General features: G+C 43.5%; 1 protein-coding gene across 2 annotated transcripts; it reads left to right on the top strand.

The window, feature by feature from the left end:
- The first annotated feature begins 269 nt into the window (after window positions 1–269).
- On the top strand, window positions 270–16924 carry baz1b (bromodomain adjacent to zinc finger domain, 1B). 2 transcript variants are annotated; one of them, XM_080888100.1, is made up of 21 exons: window positions 270–1045; window positions 2220–2336; window positions 3378–3522; window positions 3692–3881; window positions 4026–4147; window positions 4308–4505; window positions 4599–4787; window positions 4917–6207; window positions 6416–6571; window positions 6664–6802; window positions 7851–8014; window positions 8252–8366; window positions 8471–8569; window positions 8722–8899; window positions 9738–9923; window positions 10113–10260; window positions 10840–10987; window positions 11503–11618; window positions 12286–12425; window positions 12512–12618; window positions 13814–16924. In XM_080888100.1, exons 1-21 carry the CDS (start codon window positions 927–929, stop codon window positions 14514–14516), a joined length of 4770 nt encoding a protein of 1589 aa, XP_080744226.1. In that variant the 5' UTR covers window positions 270–926; the 3' UTR covers window positions 14517–16924. The 2 variants fall into 2 exon arrangements, with proteins under 2 accessions (XP_080744226.1, XP_080744225.1); XM_080888099.1 differs by having other exon boundaries at window positions 271–1045; window positions 4887–6207.
- The last annotated feature ends 1846 nt before the right edge of the window (window positions 16925–18770 follow it).

Genomic DNA, 18770 nt, shown 5'->3' with positions numbered 1-18770 from the left:
ATCGACAAAACCCATGTTCAGTCTATTGAAATATGATTTAAGAGTGCTGATTTGAACGGTTTATATAATTTTTATTGTCATCAGCTGACCCTCTTGCCTCATGTATATTATATGAGGGCGTGGTTTATCGGAAAAGACTGAGAATAGACAGGACAATTCAACCACTGAGAAACCTGCAGGCAAATTTGACGATGGCGCTTCAGCGAGACAGCCAGTGAAAGCGAAGAGGGGGCGGGACATGCGCGCGACGCTGCTTGCTACCGGGGAAACAGAGTTCTGAGGGTATGAGGCACAGTGCCGGTGGACTGAAAACTCCCGCCATTTCGACAGGGAATTAACCTCCTCTTAGCTGATTCAGGTTACTTTCTCGCAACGCTTGCTCACGCTGTTACCTGATGCCAAGGAGCTTCAGAGCATGCAGCGAGTACAGTTTGAAAGGGAGCAGGCCTAATTTGCGAACACTTGCTCGGGACTGTACAGCCGCCAGACCTGCTGTTGACTGACGGTTGCCGTGAGTTTCATTTTGGTGCGGTTCGCATCCTTTCACGTTCACCCGAAGGTGCTGAACTTTAACAACGGAGTCCGGGGACACGTTTGCCAGCGTGTTTTCTACCTAAGGTGCAGCGTAAAAAATAGCCTGACACCACTTCCAGAAGAGCAAAGGATGGTGCGATGAGTCCGGCGGCGAGAAGCGGCGCACTGTTATTGTTTTGCAACGAGATAACCCAGCCTGCTAGCTAGAAAGCTAGCTGCTACACGCTGAGAGCCGGGCCTGCCGGCGGTAACGTGAGACGTGCTATCTGTCGGCTCTGACATTTTTAATACTGGGATACATGCAAAGGACATACCATTGTGTACTATTGCGCTAGTCTGTTGCTAGAATATCTGTTTTTACTTTCGGCACTTGTGCCATCTCTGGATTTGAAATGGCACCGCTTTTGGGCCGGAAACCGTACCCGCTGGCTAAGCCGCTAGCCGAGCCACCAGGCCCGGGAGAGGAGGTCTACATCATCGAGCACACCAAGGAGGCCTTCAGGAACAAAGAGTATCCTTTAACATGATGCTGGTTATCAGTCTCGACTTATCGAGCCAGTCGATAGACTGGATAGCGGGCTTTGTCTTGGTTAGCTGAACTGATGTGCTCATAGTCACGAGTAGAACGCTATAAAGCTGGCTAAAGCAAGGAATTTGACCTGACATTTCTCCCCGTTAAGTGTTTCCCCGCATGTACACAGTTTACTCTGGGTTGACAGGCTGGCTAGCTAACACTCCGCTGTTTCTGGTAATTAAATAATTTTACCTATTAGTTAGCTTTTTACCTAACCGAGCTAAATATATGACTGTAAATAGCACGTCATTGTAGAGAAGGGCGAAAAGGAGTCTTTCACTTTCATGTTTTACGGTTCTGCTGGCAATGCTAACAGGGTGAGCTAGCCAGTTGCTAACGTTAGGTATCCCATTATGTCACAATAGCCCAGACTGACGCCGCTCCCCGGCTGGTAATGTGTTAGCTGATAATGCTAGCACAGAAGAGTCTCAGAGTCCGTTTCGCTTTAACTTACTTTCGTATTTTGGGCAGACTGAAAGGTGTTCAGTGACTTATGACAGCATTTTGTTGTTAGCTTGGTTTCTTCTGTTGTCACAATTGGAGAACTTTACCACGTTGTTAAAACGTTCACATGAACGCTTTAAGCTCTTAAAGGTCCACGACTGTCAGCAAGGTTATGAAACCTGCTGTGGCACACGTAGCTAGTCTTAAGTGTCCATAATATGCTGATATGGACAATCGATTATGATATTTGACTTTATGCGGGTGTCTAAACTCTGTTATCCATTTTTATTGTCTTAATAAAGCTTTGTGAACCACTACGCTGTCAAACAGTCCCATCTATGGGAATTTGACTTGGTATGTTGTTAGAGTACCCATGGAAATGTAGTATACTCCATTACACAGCATCCAACTGATCTTTCTGACTTTCTCTGAAATCATTATTCATTCCCGTCCCTAACCCTCTCCTTGTCTTGTTAGGACAGGACTATTCACAGATGATTTGTTTTGAAATGTGTTTATGCTGGGTCTCTTTACCTCTCATTATGCTCAGTGATGTTAAATGTCATGATGGAATTTTATTGACTTGCATCTTGCTTGTTGTGCGTAAACAAAACCCTAAATAGGAAAACATTTGGATGATGTAACTTCCTTGACCGAATGTACACAGAGAGTACGAGGCCCGCCTACAGAGATATAATGAACGCATTTGGACATGCAAGAGCACTGGAAGCAGCCAGCTCACTCACAAAGAGGCATGGGAGGAGGAACAAGAAGTCACCGAACTGTTAGTATTACATCCACAGTGTTGCACGTGCACATTCATTATTCCATGTTAACTTGTGAAAGCTCTGTTGGTCTACTATGCTGATTTCAGACCAAACAGAGTATGCACTTTTAATAAAGGCTGTTGAGTGAGTGAAAATGCATAGATTCAATTCTTTAGGTCCTGCCCTTTGTATTCAGATGTCCAGTAAAACCTGGTTTGCATAAATCTCTGATTGTAAAAACCACACCTACTTATGTGGAAGGACTGTGCAAGAAATACACAGTAGTCACCTAACAGAAGTTCATGGTATCAACAAAGAAGGGAACCATACAACCCCAGTGAAGGTCACAAGGCTTACTGCTTTGCTATGATTGGATAAATCTTGTGCTCCTCCTCTCAGTCTATTTAGAGGGCGAGTTACTCAGTCATCCTTGAATCTGCAAGGGCCTGAGTTCCTTTATCTTGAACCTATGGAAAATAATAAAATGGTTCAACTCATCTCTTTCGGTCCACTTGACTTGAAATATGTATTGACATATGGGATCACTATATCCTTTTAGCAAGAGAGAGAACAAAAAAATAAATATGGCCCAAAGAGATGTCGCAGCAGAGACTGGGAAGAGCAGTGCTCAGCAGCCCAGAGCTGAAGTAAGTCGGGATCATGAGCTGTACAGTATTTACACTCTAATTATTTCAGCCAAGAGAAACTACTCCCCCTACTGGCAACCCTCGGCAAACGATCCATCCATCTATTTTCTTCTGCTTATTACAGTTCAGGGTCATGGTGTGTCTATCACAGGTTGATTTCTGCACTGCAGATCTAAGCAAAGTAAAACAAATCATGTGATGATGAACTCTGTGTTAGCATCACAACCCCTGTGAACAGAGAACGATGGAGCTGCAAGACAGTGTCACACTTGTTACCTTTTTATAAACTAACCATTGATCACTTTGTGTGTGTGTGTGTGTGTGTGTGTGTGTGTGTGTGTGTGTGTGTGTGTGTGTGTGTGTGTGTGTGCGCGTGTGTGCGCGCGTGCATGCATGCGTGCCCGTGTGCAGGCTTCAAGAGGAGTATCCAAAGTGGTTTGAGAAACCAGTCCTTGAGATGGTTCACCACAACACAGTGTCTTTAGACAAACTGGTTGAGATGGCTTGGGTGGAAATCCTCACCAAATATGCTGTGGGTGAAGAGTGCGACTTCCTGGTCAGTTTGACAGCTTACTCTTATTACATTTCTAAACTTGTCTGTAATGTCAATCTTATGATATTGTCAGTATTTTTTATTTTTGTAACCTGATAATTTACTGCATTAAAAGTTATAGTGTGTGTGTAAAATTTCTCATATAATGTCAAATCTTACATCTTGGCTTCAGGTGGGCAAGGAGAAAAGTTTGCGAGTGACAGTGGTAAAGATCCACCCCTTGGAAAACACAGAGGGTGAGTCTGGGGAAAAGAAACTTGAAGGTGCTTGTGACTCTCCATCCAGCGACAAGGAGAACGCAAGCCAGGAAAACCAGAGGAAGGAGCCTCCTCCCCGAGAGGAGAACAGGAGGGAGAGTCTGAGTGAGTGCCAATCAGTTTTAGGAGGCGAAATCTTGCATCGTGGATAAAATTAAGAACATGTTGTAAATGCTGCTTGGATAAGCAGGTTAAAATTGTTTATTTATACAGTATTTGTTCAATATATGATATTTGGCTTCCTGTTAGGTGACAGAGCACGACGTTCTCCGAGGAAACTACCCACTGCCATGAAAGAAGAGAGGAAGAAATGGGCAATGCCTAAATTCCTTCCTCATAAGTATGATGTAAAGCTCATCAATGAGGACAAGGTTTGTTTTGTTTATTTACATCATCACTCAAGAAATGGTGTGTGGAGTGTGTTCTATTTTTAGAGTATAAAAGGTTATACTTAAGGTTCATATACTTGTGAACAATAGACTTGGTGATTTTAAGAAAAACTGGACTCTAAATTTCCAACATGTGTCATAGGTGATCTGTGACGTCCCAGCGGACAGTCTTTATAGAACAGAGCGTCCTCCAACCAAGGAGATCATGCGCTACTTCATCAGACACTATGCTCTAAGGCTGGGCATGGGAGAAAGTGCTCCCTGGGTGGTTGAAGATGAACTGGTGAAAAAATTTAACCTGCCCAGCAAATTCAACGACTTTCTTCTCGATCCACACAAGGTAAGTTTAGTTATTTCATTTTGCTGTTCATTATTTAAATCAGTTTTTTAAGTGTTGCATGTTCTTGACTCACCTTCCTGTGTACATCTCAAGTTCTTGGCAGAGAATCCCTCCACGAAGCGCAAGAGCTTGTCATCTCCAGAGGGTAAGCCTAACAAGAAGCTCAAGACTGCTGACACTCCAGGAGAAGATTCGGGCAATGAGAAGGAAGAAAAGACTAAGAAAAAGAAGAAAGATGCTTTAGGCATGCCCCTTAGTCCCACCATCTGGGGCCACATGCAGGTTAGTCAGCTTGTGTGTACATGGTGAAATGTCATTTCATTTATGAGGTATCCCTCAAACGTCACTGTTATGTTTAATGGTTCCTTGGTTGTATTTCAGAAAATAAAAATGAATGGTTCTCCACTCAAGGTAAAGAACTCAGGAACCCCTAAGAAAGGAGAAGGTAAAGGCTCCGCTCCCTCCACTCCGAAATCTGGCAAAAAGTCAGGGGACAAAAAAGAAGGAAAGAAAACTGGAAAGAGTGGTGAGAAGAAACTCAATGTTCTCAAAGCATCCAAAAAGGACGGTAAAGCTGGTGCTAAGGGGCCAAAGATGAAGCAGATGACTCTACTGCATCTGGCTAAGAGCGGTGCTGCAGGAAGCCCAAAGAAGAGAGCTCGTAGTTCTGGCATTGGTACACCGAAACTTGGGAAGCCACTACACCCTATGGCTCTCCACCTCCTTCGTTACTACAAGGAGAACAAGGGTAAAGAGGATAAGAAGAACTCCCTTTCATCCCTTATCTCCAAAGCTGCCAAGACCTTGTCCCCAGATGATCGTAGTCGCCTGCCAGAGGAACTCAAGGAGCTAGTGCAGAAACGCTGGGAGCTTCTGGAGCAGAAGAAGCGATGGGCAGCCATGAGTGAAGAGGAAAAGAAGGAAGAGATGAAGAAGAGGCGTGAGGAACTCAAAGAGAAGTTAAGAGAAAAGGCCAAGGAGAGACGAGAGAAGGAGATGCTGGTCCGCCGTGAACAGTCGCGCCGATACGAAGATCAGGAGATCGAAGGTGGCAAGCCTCTGCCTGCATTCAAGCTTGTGGACATGCCTGAGGGGTTGCCCAACACATTGTTTGGGAATGTGGCCATGGTTGTGGACTTCCTTCACTGTTACTCAGGGCTGCTGATGCCAAATGACCAGTATCCCATCACAGCAGCGGCTCTGATGGAAGCGCTAGCTGGGGAACGGTCTGGCTTCCTTTATCTAAACCGTGTGCTGGTGGTGCTGCTCCAAACATTACTGCAGGATGAGCTGGCTGAGGGCTACAGTGAGCTCGACATGCCCTTATCTGAGATTCCTCTGACTATGCACTCAGCTTCCGAGCTGGCACGGTTGTGCCTGCGACCATGTGACGCTCACGGTGAGGAGAGCGGCCAGGGCTCAGAAGACTCTGGGGCCATGGGTGGATATGACGATGTGGTGACCAGCGAGTTCCTGGATAAACTCGAGACAACCGAGGTGTTTGAGCTGAGCCCCGAGGAGAAAGTCACCCTGTTAGTGGCGCTGTGCCACCGGATCCTGATGACGTACTCTGTGGAAGACCATGTTGATGCAATGCAGCAGCGGTCAGCTGAGCTGTGGAAGGAGCGTTTGGCAATGCTGAAAGAGGCCAATGACCGCAAGAGGGCTGAGAAGAAGAGGCGGAAGGAGATGGAGAACAAAGGTAGGAGGGATCATCAGTTTTACCAGTCTCAATATATTGCTGTGAATCAAATGTGTACTTTACACACAGTTTCTAAACTGTGCATCTACATTTTACCCTAAGAATTGTCAGAGAAAGTAGATGCCTTTCAAGTCTAGTGTGTATTTGAAGTCTCGCACAACACGTGTCTGTTTGTATTAACATATTTGTGTTTTGCATGCGGTTAAAGGTGAGAAGAAAAAAGAAGGGTCTTCTAAAAAGGAGGTCAAGAAGGAAGTAAAGGTTGAGCCAGAACCAGAGGACATGATCAGCTCAGTGAAGAGCCGGCGACTAATGGCCATGCAGGCTAAGAAGGAGAAGGAGGAGATGGACAGACAGAACAAAGGTACAGTTTTTAAGCAAGATTGATACTAATTATAACTTTGATTCATTACATAGTATGCTTTATTTATTTTTGGTTACTATTATTCCTTTTAGAACGCATGGAGAAGGAGGCTGAAGAGGAGCGGATGCGTAAACAGAGGGCGGCTGCAGAGAGGGCTTTTCAGGATGGAATAACCAAAGCGAGACAAGTGATGCGCAGGACTCCTCTAGGTACCGACAGAAATCACAACAGGTTGGTACTTAACACGAGGAATTAACTCAGTGTGCCAAAACATCATGTCTGCTCACAGATGAAATCGTCTGCACCAGATATACCAGTCATTAATTTAATTGAAACTGTTTACAGGTAAAGTGCTGTGTCCTAAATGTCATGCAGCTGTTTGCCCTAGATGGCGCTGCAAGCCTGACATCATTGAAGACAAATCAAATAATCTAAGCCTGATCTTTTTTTATTTAAAGCATATTATTGTTAGTTATTTTGAAGGTGAAAGAATGAGTTGCAGATACAAACAATGGAAATGAGACTTCTTTGAAGGACAGATGGGCTCTGCCTTAGTGATAGAGTGAGGAGCCATTTGGGAGCGACTCAGAGTAGAACTATATCTCTGCCACATTGAACTGAGCCAGCAGAGGTGGTTGCTTCCTTGGTGTGGTGTTCTGGGCGTGTCCTGCCAGGACAAAGACCCTGGTAGACTGAGGACATGCTGTAGAGATTGCATCTCTTGTTTGTCCCCGGAACGCCTCGGTATTCTCGGTTTATGCCCAGTTAAGCTGAGGGAGGTGGCTGGGGACAGAAGTCTGGAAAAAATTGATGGATGACTGATTGTTTTATGATTTTATTTTTTTATTTAAATTTTTATAGCGCAGGTTGTATTTGTAAATGAATGTGCTGTACACTATGAATGATTCAAAATGTGCCACACTATTCAGTCGCAATTGATTCATTTTTCAGAGGTTAAGTTGGCAAAGTACTAATAATTATTTTTTTCAAATGCCTTTTTAGGGAGCTTCTGACATTGTTCATTAAACTGGTCTCAAATGTGACTTTATCTGATTGCTTCTCAGTGTTAGAATAGTGCATTAGTCAGGTTAGGGAATAAGAATTTAGTCCCCAGGAACATCCCTAGTCAGGGATGTATTGTAAATGTCATAAATTAATGGGTATCACAAAATTTCTGGACATTTTACCTGTTTCTTAGTCTTTCAAAATTAAAAGACTAACAACATATTTACCAGAAGCACTTTGGTAAATTGTAACCATACGTGATGTTTTTGTGCAGATTCTGGCTTTTCTCTGATGTGGTTCCTGGTCTGTACATTGAGAAAGGCTGGGTGCACGAAAGCATAGACTACAGCTTCACCCCTCCACCAGAGGAAAAACCAGCTGAGCCTGAGGTAGAAGAGGAGGAGGACGGTGAGGCAGCCCCTGCTCCTGATTCACAAGGTAAGCAAAAATACATTCTCTTGAAAAATGTTTGTTTTTCTTTAGATCTAATAATGCAAATATTTTTATTAACTGATATAGAATTATTATTTTTTTCTTCCAGTTGTTTCTGTCTGGTTTTGTTTGCTCTGTGTGCAGGCTTGTTTGCACATAATTGGTAGTTAATGTGTGTTTTTGAGAAACAAATTTCCACACATGGCTTTATCTCGAGACACTAAATTATTATTTATGTTGCAGGAACTGAAAAAGATGATGGCAGTGTAGACGGTGCTGTTAGTGAAGGAGCCCAGCAGGGAGCAGCACCAGATGTTTGTATAGAAACTACTGTTCCCAAACAGGGACAGAACCTTTGGTAGGTGTCTATGTCTGTCCTTATTTTCCTTTTTCACTTTCATTTGATGCATTTTATCCTTTTTGTTTAATTGATCTTCTCCTCATTTTCACTTCTGATTTCAGGTTCATATGTGACAGTTCAGCTGAGCTGGAGGAACTGGTGGAGAGTCTTCATTCTCAGGGGGTCAGAGAGAGCGAACTAAAGTCAAATATACAGAGCAGGTGAATGCAGTATTATAAGAGATTGTTTTAACCCATATAAAACTGCAAAGTTCAGGTTTTTTTTTTGTTTGTTTGTTTTTTCATCTGTAGTTCATGTCTATGATTTTTATGGTGGCAGTGGTGATAATGTAAAATACCTCTCACTGTGTCAGGTATCAGGAAATACTCCACTCCATCCATTTGACCCGGAAAGCCAGGCTCGGCCTCAGGACCTGTGACGGCTATGCAGAGCTACTCAAATATCTGCGTAGCGACATCCAGGAAGTAGCCTCACGCCTGCAGAAGGGCGGCCTCGGGTACCTGGACGATAACGTGGACATTGAGGACAAGGTGAATAGTCAGACAGTTTGAAAATGAGACTCTTCCCAGTCTTTAGTGAAAATCTGTGTTTAAATTCTACTAAAAGGGCACAGCATGTAGTCAGAGTGTTTGTTCAGGCTATCAGGCAATGGGCATGGGACATAGTGGTTGATTAGACAGATAACTAGTGCAAGAAAACAGATGTTTTGAAATCATGTTCAGTGTGGAAGGCATATATGGTAGAACCAAGTACACAGTTAGGCTCTGAAATGTTTAGTGTAAGTATTAAAAGCCACGGTGTAAACAAATGTGGGGTCAGAACAGCCCACTGATTGGCTTTCCAGGGTGTAAGAAATGCTTGGTCATTTTTAATTGCTCAAATTTTTCAGTAAAATTCACTGCCAAACCTGGTGTGGCGATGCCAGTGTGGGCCTACAGCACAAAAGTGTAAATGTCCTTCTAAAAACACAAATTATTTCAATCATAAAGATGTAAAATACTGTTTTTAGTTTAGTTACCAAAACTCTGCATGTGAAGACTTTGGGACTCACTGCAGGTTGGAAACCTGATATTGTTGAAATTGTGCTTATTTTTCTTAAAACGCATCAGGCTGTCCTTAACCTTTTTTCTAAACAGATTACTTGTAATATAGAGGAGCTGATTTAACAAGAAATATTACTTTCTGTATGCTTTGTAAATTTTAAGGGAGTATGATCTCCATGAAACATTTGTACTTAGATGTTTAACTGGTCTAGAGAGATGCTCTTTCCTCATGAAGCACCCATCGGGGAAGTTTTGTGACTTTACTGGGCAATACCGTCTGTGGTTTGAATTGAAATTCTCTGTCTGCTTCATCCTCTTGTCACAGTTGAAAGACATGGAGAGCCTGAAAGACTTCGGCGAGTGTATCATCACCATTCAGGCCTGTGTAATCAAAAAGTTCCTGCAGGGGTTCATGGCTCCTAAGCAGAAGAAGAAGAAGAAGCAAGCAGGAGAGGAAAGCAGCAAGGCTGAAGAGGTGGATGAGGAGAAGCGGTTGGCAGAAGAGGCCAGGGTAAGAGGAAAGAGATGAACTGTTAGCACTCTGATGCTAAAGCAGTATGGAGCCAAATCAGGGTCAAGTTTTATTCATTTGAAACTGAAATTCTGATTTTTGATATTTAAAACAAATAATAAAGTAAAAAATGTTGAAAACCCCCCCAAAACCAATTAATTTATTTTCAATGTTTACTTCTCCTCACAGGTAGCAACAGCAGTGGAGAAGTGGAAGACCGCTATTCGAGAGGCCCAGACATTTTCCCGCATGCACGTGCTGCTGGGAATGTTGGACGCTTGCATAAAGTGGGACATGTCTGCTGAGAACGCTCGCTGCAAAGTCTGTCGCAGGAAAGGTTAGAAATGTTTTCCACGGTTGCCCCGCTCTGTGTGGGAGAACGCACATCACCAGTTATTTGCAGCTGATGGGAGCATTATTGATTACGCACAGTTCAAATTCCAGAGAGGACAACAAAAACTGCACTATTATCTAGTTTCACTCTGAATTTGCCAGATTATTATGGTGTTAATTTGCATGTAAACTTCATAAAGGTTAAAGTGAAGCATTTTGCACTTGCCAAATGATATTCTGCCCTCCTGTCTAGTGCTCTGGGAGAACCCATCTGTGCTGAAGTTGGAGGAGTGTAGATCCAGGCAGGGCAGCAACTGCAGGGTCAAAGCACATCAGAGTAGTAGTGTCAGGCAGATCTACATACGGAGCCAACCACTCCGCAGGCCGACAGGTGAACCTGTAGTGATAAGATGACAGTAGAAAACATGTGAGAGATTTGCTGAGCTGTTGATACACTGAAGGTCAGGAAAAGCAAAAGGAGTTGAGGTGGAAATATGTGGGGCTGCTAAAAAGACCCAGAATAAAACTTAAGGCTTTAAAATTAAAAAGAAAAGGCCTTATGGTTGATGCTGATCTCTTCCAGGTGATGATGAGAAACTTATACTCTGTGATGAGTGCAACAAGGCCTTCCACTTGTTCTGCCTGCGACCGGCTCTCTACCGGGTTCCCAATGGAGAGTGGCTGTGCCCAGCCTGCCAGCCGACTGTGGCCAGACGTGGCTCCCGCGTAAGGTAACTGTCCTCCACTCTTTAAATAAGCTGATCCCTAAAGAGTTCAAAACAAAAGGAGACTAAAATATAACTGAAAGTGCCCATCTTGCACAGACCCTACCACTACCACATTCATGGAGGAAAAAGATAACCAAAATATAAATAAAGGCTAAAGGAATTCCTGGTTTCAGCTGACATACACCTTAAATATACATCAAAGTATTCAGACAGTTAGTGACTACAGAAAGCATCTCTCCTGTGCCCCAGTCCCTAATGCTAACCTGTCTGTACAGTTGCTGAGAAACAGCTGGTTAGGACATAGTCTAACAAACACATTGTTTATTTTATTAGTTTTCTATCATGTGATCAGTAATCGCACACCCCACTGATGGTGTGGTAGCTGGATATAGTGAAAGGGGAGACCCTCTTCAGGGTGCTCCACAAACAGAGCAGCGGATCAACCAGTGTAACTAAAGCCCAGATGTGTCTGCCCTATACTTCATCAGCTGTCTTTAAAGGCGAGCTCTCCATTGCAGGAACTATAAGCAAGACTCTGATGAAGAAGACGATGAGGAGGAGTCTGAAGAGGAGGACTCTGAGGAAGAGGATGAGGACGAAGAAGAGAATGACTACAAAGCCATGGGACACAGCTGTGAGTATTTTACAGAGAAAATTAGGTTAAAAAAAAAAATTGTAACTCTTTGACCAAGTTTAAGTTCACTCCTACAGTTAAGGAGGTGGTGAGGAATACAACAGTTTGAGTTACCATTAGCATTTTTTCCATACCATTTTTAAAATCATTGTTGTGAAGACATTAATGGTCCAGAAAGGATAATTTTAAAGGCTTTAAGACCTGAGTTTGTTTTGGAAATGGAGGATCTTTGGTGCTGAAGGTTGAGAATGAAAGGAATGCTGATGGGGAATTTCAGCCATTGTCCTCTTTGTCTCATTGTCTGTGTGTGATGCTGCACAGCTCAGGTCTGGACCTGGCTTTGAAGCTTTGTCACCGTGGCTTCACTCAGAGTATGTGGCAGGATGATCCCTTCTGTCAGTTCAGGCCTGCCTGTCAAGGATAATGATTTAGAAGTTTCAACAGAGAGGTGTCGGTGCACCTAAGAGCCAGTTATCTTTCTCAATTCAAGCGTGAGGCTCAGACAGGCGAACGTTCAAATCATGGTGGCCTGGGAATGTTTCGAGCCATCTCTTAAAATGCCAAGAATTGAACAGTTGGATGTGGATTGATTTCATGAGAGAAACTGCAGCATTATACATGTTAATTTGTACTTCTGCTTCTTCTCCGTGTCTTTCCTCCTCCACAGTGAGACCAAGAAAGAAAAATAAGCAGTCTTCATCACGGCAGAAAAGCTCAAAAAGTAAATCAAAGAAGTCGGCCTCTTCTAGTAATCAGAGCAGCAAGCAGAGAACAGGCCCCAACAGTCCTGCAGACATCGACGAACTGGTACAAAGTTTACAGAGAGCTTAGAACAGACCAGCTTTGTATCGTTTGTCCTAAAATTATAGCTTTTGTGTGTGCCGTCTCTGCAGGTGCGACAGAGCTCCCAGACAGGAGTGAGCAGACAGGTGCTGGAGCTGGAGAGGTGTGAGGAAATCCTCAAGAAGCTGATGAAATATCGCTACAGCTGGCCTTTCAGGTGAGGGAAGAAGAAATGTGACACAAGTACATGTGAAACAGGAGCCACTTTGACTCCTGAACAACCTTTTCAACTATTAGCCAAACTACAGATATTATAGGGACAGAAGTGTTGGGCCACACCTCTTACTCTTTGAATGTAGCTGTTTTGAGCCTGGTGGCCACAGGTGTGTAAAATCAGGCACCTAGCCTGATGCTGTTTGCCTCTACAGACATTTAAGAGTGGGTTGTTCTAAAGAGCTCACTGAATGTAAGTGTGGTATTATGATAGGATGTCACCACTGCATCAAGGTGGTTTGTGAAGTTTCTTGACTCCTTGTACTTGCAGCTGTTACTGGTGTCATCTTGAGTGTTTAGGAGAAACTCAGTTGCAGACCACTGAGTCAGTTTCTGCAGAGTTCAAACCTGCTCTGGCATTAACATCAGCACAAACGTTGTGTGCTGGGCGCTTCGTGGCATGGTTTCCATGGCACCTAGGTGCACTGCTCAATGTGCAGGTGGACCAGTACTTTTGTATTTATGCTTCCATCAGTGTGGAAAGCATTTGTCTATGGAAACTACTTGTGCATTCAAAAACCTGTGTGCCACAGAAATATTACAAGCTTATCAGACTGAGTCACATTTTGTAAATGGTTTTCTCTCGGCAGAAACAGTGTGAAAACTGCAAAGCCCAGAGCCTCTTGGGCACTATTTCCTTCTAGATCGAGCGCTGACCTCTGCAAGTTATTTTACACAGAGCAATGGTGTGGGTTGTATGGCTGGTTATTAGCTGCTAATCCTGGCAGCAGTAGAGATTTGTGAGAGAGAAAGGTGCGGGGCTGAACTGCTCCTCTGAGAGTTTATGATCGTGATAATAACTACTGTACTAAACATGCTGGATGGTCTTCAGGGAGCTGCTCAGACATGTTGAAGAGACAAGGTAGCTGGTGGTCACATTCACCACTCTGACTCATGTGACTCCCTTTTTCAGAAGGGATCACCACAATGGGTAGGTCTGCATGTTTGATGCTGGATCTCCCTCATGACGCAACCCCAAAGGGATTTGTGTCTCTGCCTCCAATAAATGTCTAACAGGATTTAAACGTTTATATTTAATATGCCTTATGTATGTTTCTCGACTTTTATAAAACATGCGACACATTATGGTCCCACGTCTCCAGTCTAACACTCATCATATGCTTTAAATCCTCTTTCAGGGAGCCTGTTTCCTCTGAAGAGGCAGAGGACTACCTAGATATCATCTCTCAGCCCATGGATTATCAGACAATGCTGGGCAAGTTCAGCCAGGGCTCGTACCGCCACGCCCAGGATTTCCTGGAAGATGTAAAGCTGGTCTTCTCCAATGCCGAGGAGTACAACCAGCAGGGCAGCACCGTGCTCTCCTGTATGGTCAAGACGGAGCAGACGTTCACCGAGCTGCTCCAGAAGCTGCTGCCTGGTCTCAGCTACATCCGGCGGCGTTCCCGCAAGCGTGTCTACCAAGCTCCTGCAACATCGGAGGAGGAGGAGGAGGAGGAAGAAGATGAGGAAGAGGAAGAGGAAGAAGAGCCCAAGAAGAAGATGACAAATGGAAAATCTCATGCGAGGAAAACAACCAGAAATGATCGAAGACAGAAGGATGACGACAGCGAGAGTGAGGAGGAGGAAGAGGATGATGAGGTGGATGGAGATGAGGAGGAGGATGATGATGATGATTATGATGATGACGATGGCAGGAGGAGAAGTAAGAGAACCTCTGCCACCTCGGGCAGGAAGGATTACAGAGAGCAGGATAGCGACGGCGAGCGGGAAACACGAAGAACTCGTAAGCGCAGGGGCCGGGGCGACAACGAGGCAGCGAGCAGCGACGAGGACCGGTCAAACCAGCAGCGACATTCCAAGAGACAGAAACGCTCGTGAAATCCAGGGTGCTGTTTGTTTTCTGTCATCTCTCTTTGCTTTAAAAATTTCTGTCCCGCTCCTCAGAACGATGACCACGAGCGCCTCATCTCCTCCTCACACAGCCAGCGGGACCTAATCCTCAGAAGGACTTTTTTTTGTGTTAATAAGTCTATGCTCATATTTTGGAAAAACAAGAGAAGAAAACTGATATATATTTGTAACATGTTTAATATTGGTGATGTTTTGTTTGTTTGTTTTTTTCCAAACCAAGAAAAATGAGACATTTGAGATAATCGAGAGGTCCTCATAGCTCTTAAGACTCTTCGATTTAAAGTCGACAACCTCACACACAAGTGTAATTTGACTTAAATGTTGTGAACTGCTTTGTGTCCTCTCCAAACGTGAGTACAGTGTAATCAGAGGGGCTTGTCTTCGCACTTAGTTGAGACATGGCTTTACTGGTGTGCTTCAGGAATGAGTCCAGCTAGCTCTCTGCCCCCCCAAGCATCTGTGACGAGTCGCTGACTGTAACAGATCGTGTTGGTGTGTCTACAAACAATCTAGGAGTTTGCTGATAGCCGTCACTTGTAAATTGCTCTTTCTGTGAAGCATCTTGCTTACAATCTTTGGTTAATTCCATGTTCATAGATAAACACCATAGGATTTTACTAGATTTAGCATATGCATACATAAATATATATATATTTTCCCTCCTAGTCCAGGTTTAAATCTTTCATTCAAAGCTGGGCTGAGACTGCAAATCAAAATTCCTTTTCAGACACAAGATTCTCAGCTTCCTCAATCTTGTTAGTGACAGCACTGAGTCAATTTTCAGGCTTCACAGAGCCCCGGGACATTTTTAGAAACCACAAACTGTTTAGAAGTTGGATGTAGCTACCATGATGGTGACCACTGGTTTGCGAAATCCTTATTAAGAAGCCTTGAGATCTCGCGGTGAAGCCACACGTTCGGCTAATTTATCAATCACAAGAAAGAAAACGCGAAATGTGTGATGTGAAGCCATTAGAAGGAAAGGAGCTTGTGTCTGAAAGGGGCTTTGTAGTCCAATCACTTCACTGGTTTAAAACAAACAAAAAAAAGCTTCATCCCAGCTTTTGGTGCCAAGATGTTATCAGGGACGGACTCTGAGTCTCCCCCTCTTTGTCGGCTTGTAGAGCTGTTCAACCTTTCCCCCCTCTGTAGTGCCCTGCCACTTTAAAGGTACCTCAAATGATCCGTCAGTTTGCACTCCTCCTGTGTAAAGTACACTTAATATGCCAGCAGCTGCAGGACCATACTATATTTGAAATTATGTGCATAAACATTTGTAAACAGTGTTTAAAAGCAGCAGATGTGATGTTTGTTAAGACAAATGGGCATTTTTTTTTAACCTTTGATAATTTTTGCACTTTTTATTTGGTTATTTGTAAATAATAAATAGTACCCAGGAATTTGCAAGGTTTTAAAACGGGGCTCTCTTCAGAACATGCCACGAGTTCTTTTACTTCTCGCATAGTCAACAGCAGAAATCTTCCCTTTTTACGTTTTGTGACACAGTGAGCGCTGTGGTTCAGCTCAATTAGATTAGTAGCTCAGACTTGGGGTAAAGCAGCTCTTTAAAGGTAAATCAAAGGTTTTCTAGCACATCTCCTGGTGTGGTCACCAGGTGGCGCTCTATACCTGCACTTTTATTACTCTGGTGCCAGCATTTTCCAAGTACTTCAGCGGCAGTGCTGCTAGCTGTACTCTTGTACCACCTGCCTGTCACTGCAGGGGAGCTTCATAGTGCTGGGATATTTTAGCTCTTAGTGTGCAGAAAACCATGTGTAGTTATTTGGTTGCCTGCCATCAAATGTGTGTGTGTATATATTACCTGTATACTGATGTGGCAGTGGCTGGGTCGCCCTCTTTTGTCTGTACTGTGCTGTGCCGTTCGCCCGTGTTATTTCTAGTGCTGTTACCATCGAAACTTTCCTGTTTTCTTTCGGCCACTGATTGTTTTCGCCCCGTATTGTTTTTGTTTAAATTCAGCTTCCCGACACGATTAACAGCTGTCAACAATGTTTGTAAAAATTGACATGTCAACAAACGAGCAAACTGCCCTTCTCAGAATGAGATCTGGCTGTAAATGCTTTCTTTGTACTTGGAGCAACTGCAAAATCCTTTTACACCTCCTTTTTTATATATATTTATAGTCTCTAAAAGCTGGGTTTGGGCAAGTTCTGAGGATTCACTTGTAAAGAATTTCCAATAAAGGCTATGGATGAAGACCGCAGTTCTCCCTGTTTGATTTGTGCTGAGCTGATGAGGCTGACATCACTGCCGTCCGTCTGTAAACTTTGTGATTTTAAAAAACAAAAAATGGGCTAGCTTTGACAAGCAAGTTATGTCTTTACTTTTTAATAAAATATCAAATCATTGTTTTACACTGGTGTTGGTTCATTTTCTCGGAACATCTGAATCTTTGTGTGGAAGACAAATGATCTGCAAACCCTGGATGTCGAAGCCAAAGCCGTCATAACAGGATAAATGGTTTCATTATTCACAGAAGGATGAGCGACTTGGACTCAAAGCGTTCCATGAAGAGGTGAAGCTGTCTGTTTGGATTCAGATGTTCTCAACATAGTCAACTATACTAACACTTTATTAGGTACACCTATTCACCTTGTCAACCCAGATAATTAGTCAGCCAATCACATGGCAGTAATTTCGTGCTTTTAAGCATTTATACGTGGTCAAGACTGAACTTGAAAGTGAGAATCGGGAAGATGGATCGTCATGGATGTGTAGCCGACAAATCTACAGCAACTGTGTGATGCTATCGTGTCTACATGGACCAGAATGAGGGCTCTGAAGGAAAAAGAGGGTCCAACCCAGCACTTGTAAGGTGTACCTAATAAAACAACTGGTGATTGTATTTATCCAACTATAAGGTGCAGCTTTACCTGATTTTTAAAAACTCTGTGCACAATAATTTCGGAATAACCTGAGAAAAGTAACCACTGGTAACCAGGTTCGCTCAGGAAAGGCTTGTACAGGTAAGCAGGCGGCAGCGATGATCCCACAGAGCGTGTGATGTATGGGCCAAAGAAGAGTGCAAGGAGGACAGCAGGACCTGATGAAATATTTAGGAGTGAAGTGGTGACAGCCTGTGAGCCATCTGTAATTTGGCAACAGGTGTACAGTCTAAGATGGATCAGAGTAAAGGTCAGAGATGTGAAAAGTCAGTGGAAACGTAGCACTTGATTAGTGGCAGTTCAGGCATGGTGGCAGCTGCATTCAGCTATAATAAACCTAAAGTGATCTTTCACTTTGGTATGTTTTATTGTGCTTTTTATTTACTCCCCGTATAAATATATAAAAACCTAATCAATACATGAGGACTTCTTTTTAACACTGGTTCTTTAACTGGTTCCAAAGTCTGAATGAACTTCTAATGAACTCTGGGGCGTAGATCACTTTGATTTGAGGAGTCTCATTGTCTTCTAGATACAGCCATGATATATTAATGTTTTAGGAGTTTTGTGGATCTATCGGTTTCTGTCCAAGCTTGTGAAACGTGAGGTATTTGTCATTCCTCACACAGTCCATCCTACGCAGCGAAACGCGCATTAATCACCCAACTCTCACTCCCTTGTTGAGGTCAGAGTAGATAACGACTGCACACATTGGCATGTCCCACCAAAAACATTTTACAGGTAGCTCAGCAGGGATAAACGGTCCACGGTCCTTCATGATGACTCATTATGTAGCGACTATGTCGGGTTCGCCCCATGTTACACATTAGGCATTGCTAGTGACACAGCTTTTGGCAGTGTCAGTGTGACCCTCGTGTTGGTCCAGACTGAAGTATCTCAACAAGTATCAATGGATTGTCATGAACATGTGCTGGACGAGTGCGTGTGGGGTAGTCTAATTTTCAAAAGTTGCAGATACATTGTTTGACATCCATATTTAACCCAATAGTTTTCACTGCATGTGATATTATTTAACCTTACATAGTCATATTGAGCTTTGTGCACTGTGCTTCCACATCATGTCTTGCTCCCCTCACCCCCAACCAGTCATGGCATATGGCTGCATTCACTGAGCCAGGTACTGCTGGATGTGTCTTCCTGTTAAAAATGAGTTTTTTCTTCCCGCTGTTGCCAAGTTCATCTTCAAAGAGGGTCTTTACCTTACAGTACAAAGCGCCTTGAGGTGGCTGTTGTTGTGAATTGGTGCTATATAACCTGGGTTGTATCATTGGACATGATACAACCCAGGTGCAAC

Source organism: Rhamphochromis sp. 'chilingali' (assembly GCF_963969265.1).
Source record: "Rhamphochromis sp. 'chilingali' genome assembly, chromosome: 8".
Classification (NCBI taxonomy): domain Eukaryota; kingdom Metazoa; phylum Chordata; class Actinopteri; order Cichliformes; family Cichlidae; genus Rhamphochromis; species Rhamphochromis sp. 'chilingali'.
Note: the sequence above shows the minus strand (reverse complement) of the source record. Positions and strands in the feature narration are given on the sequence as shown.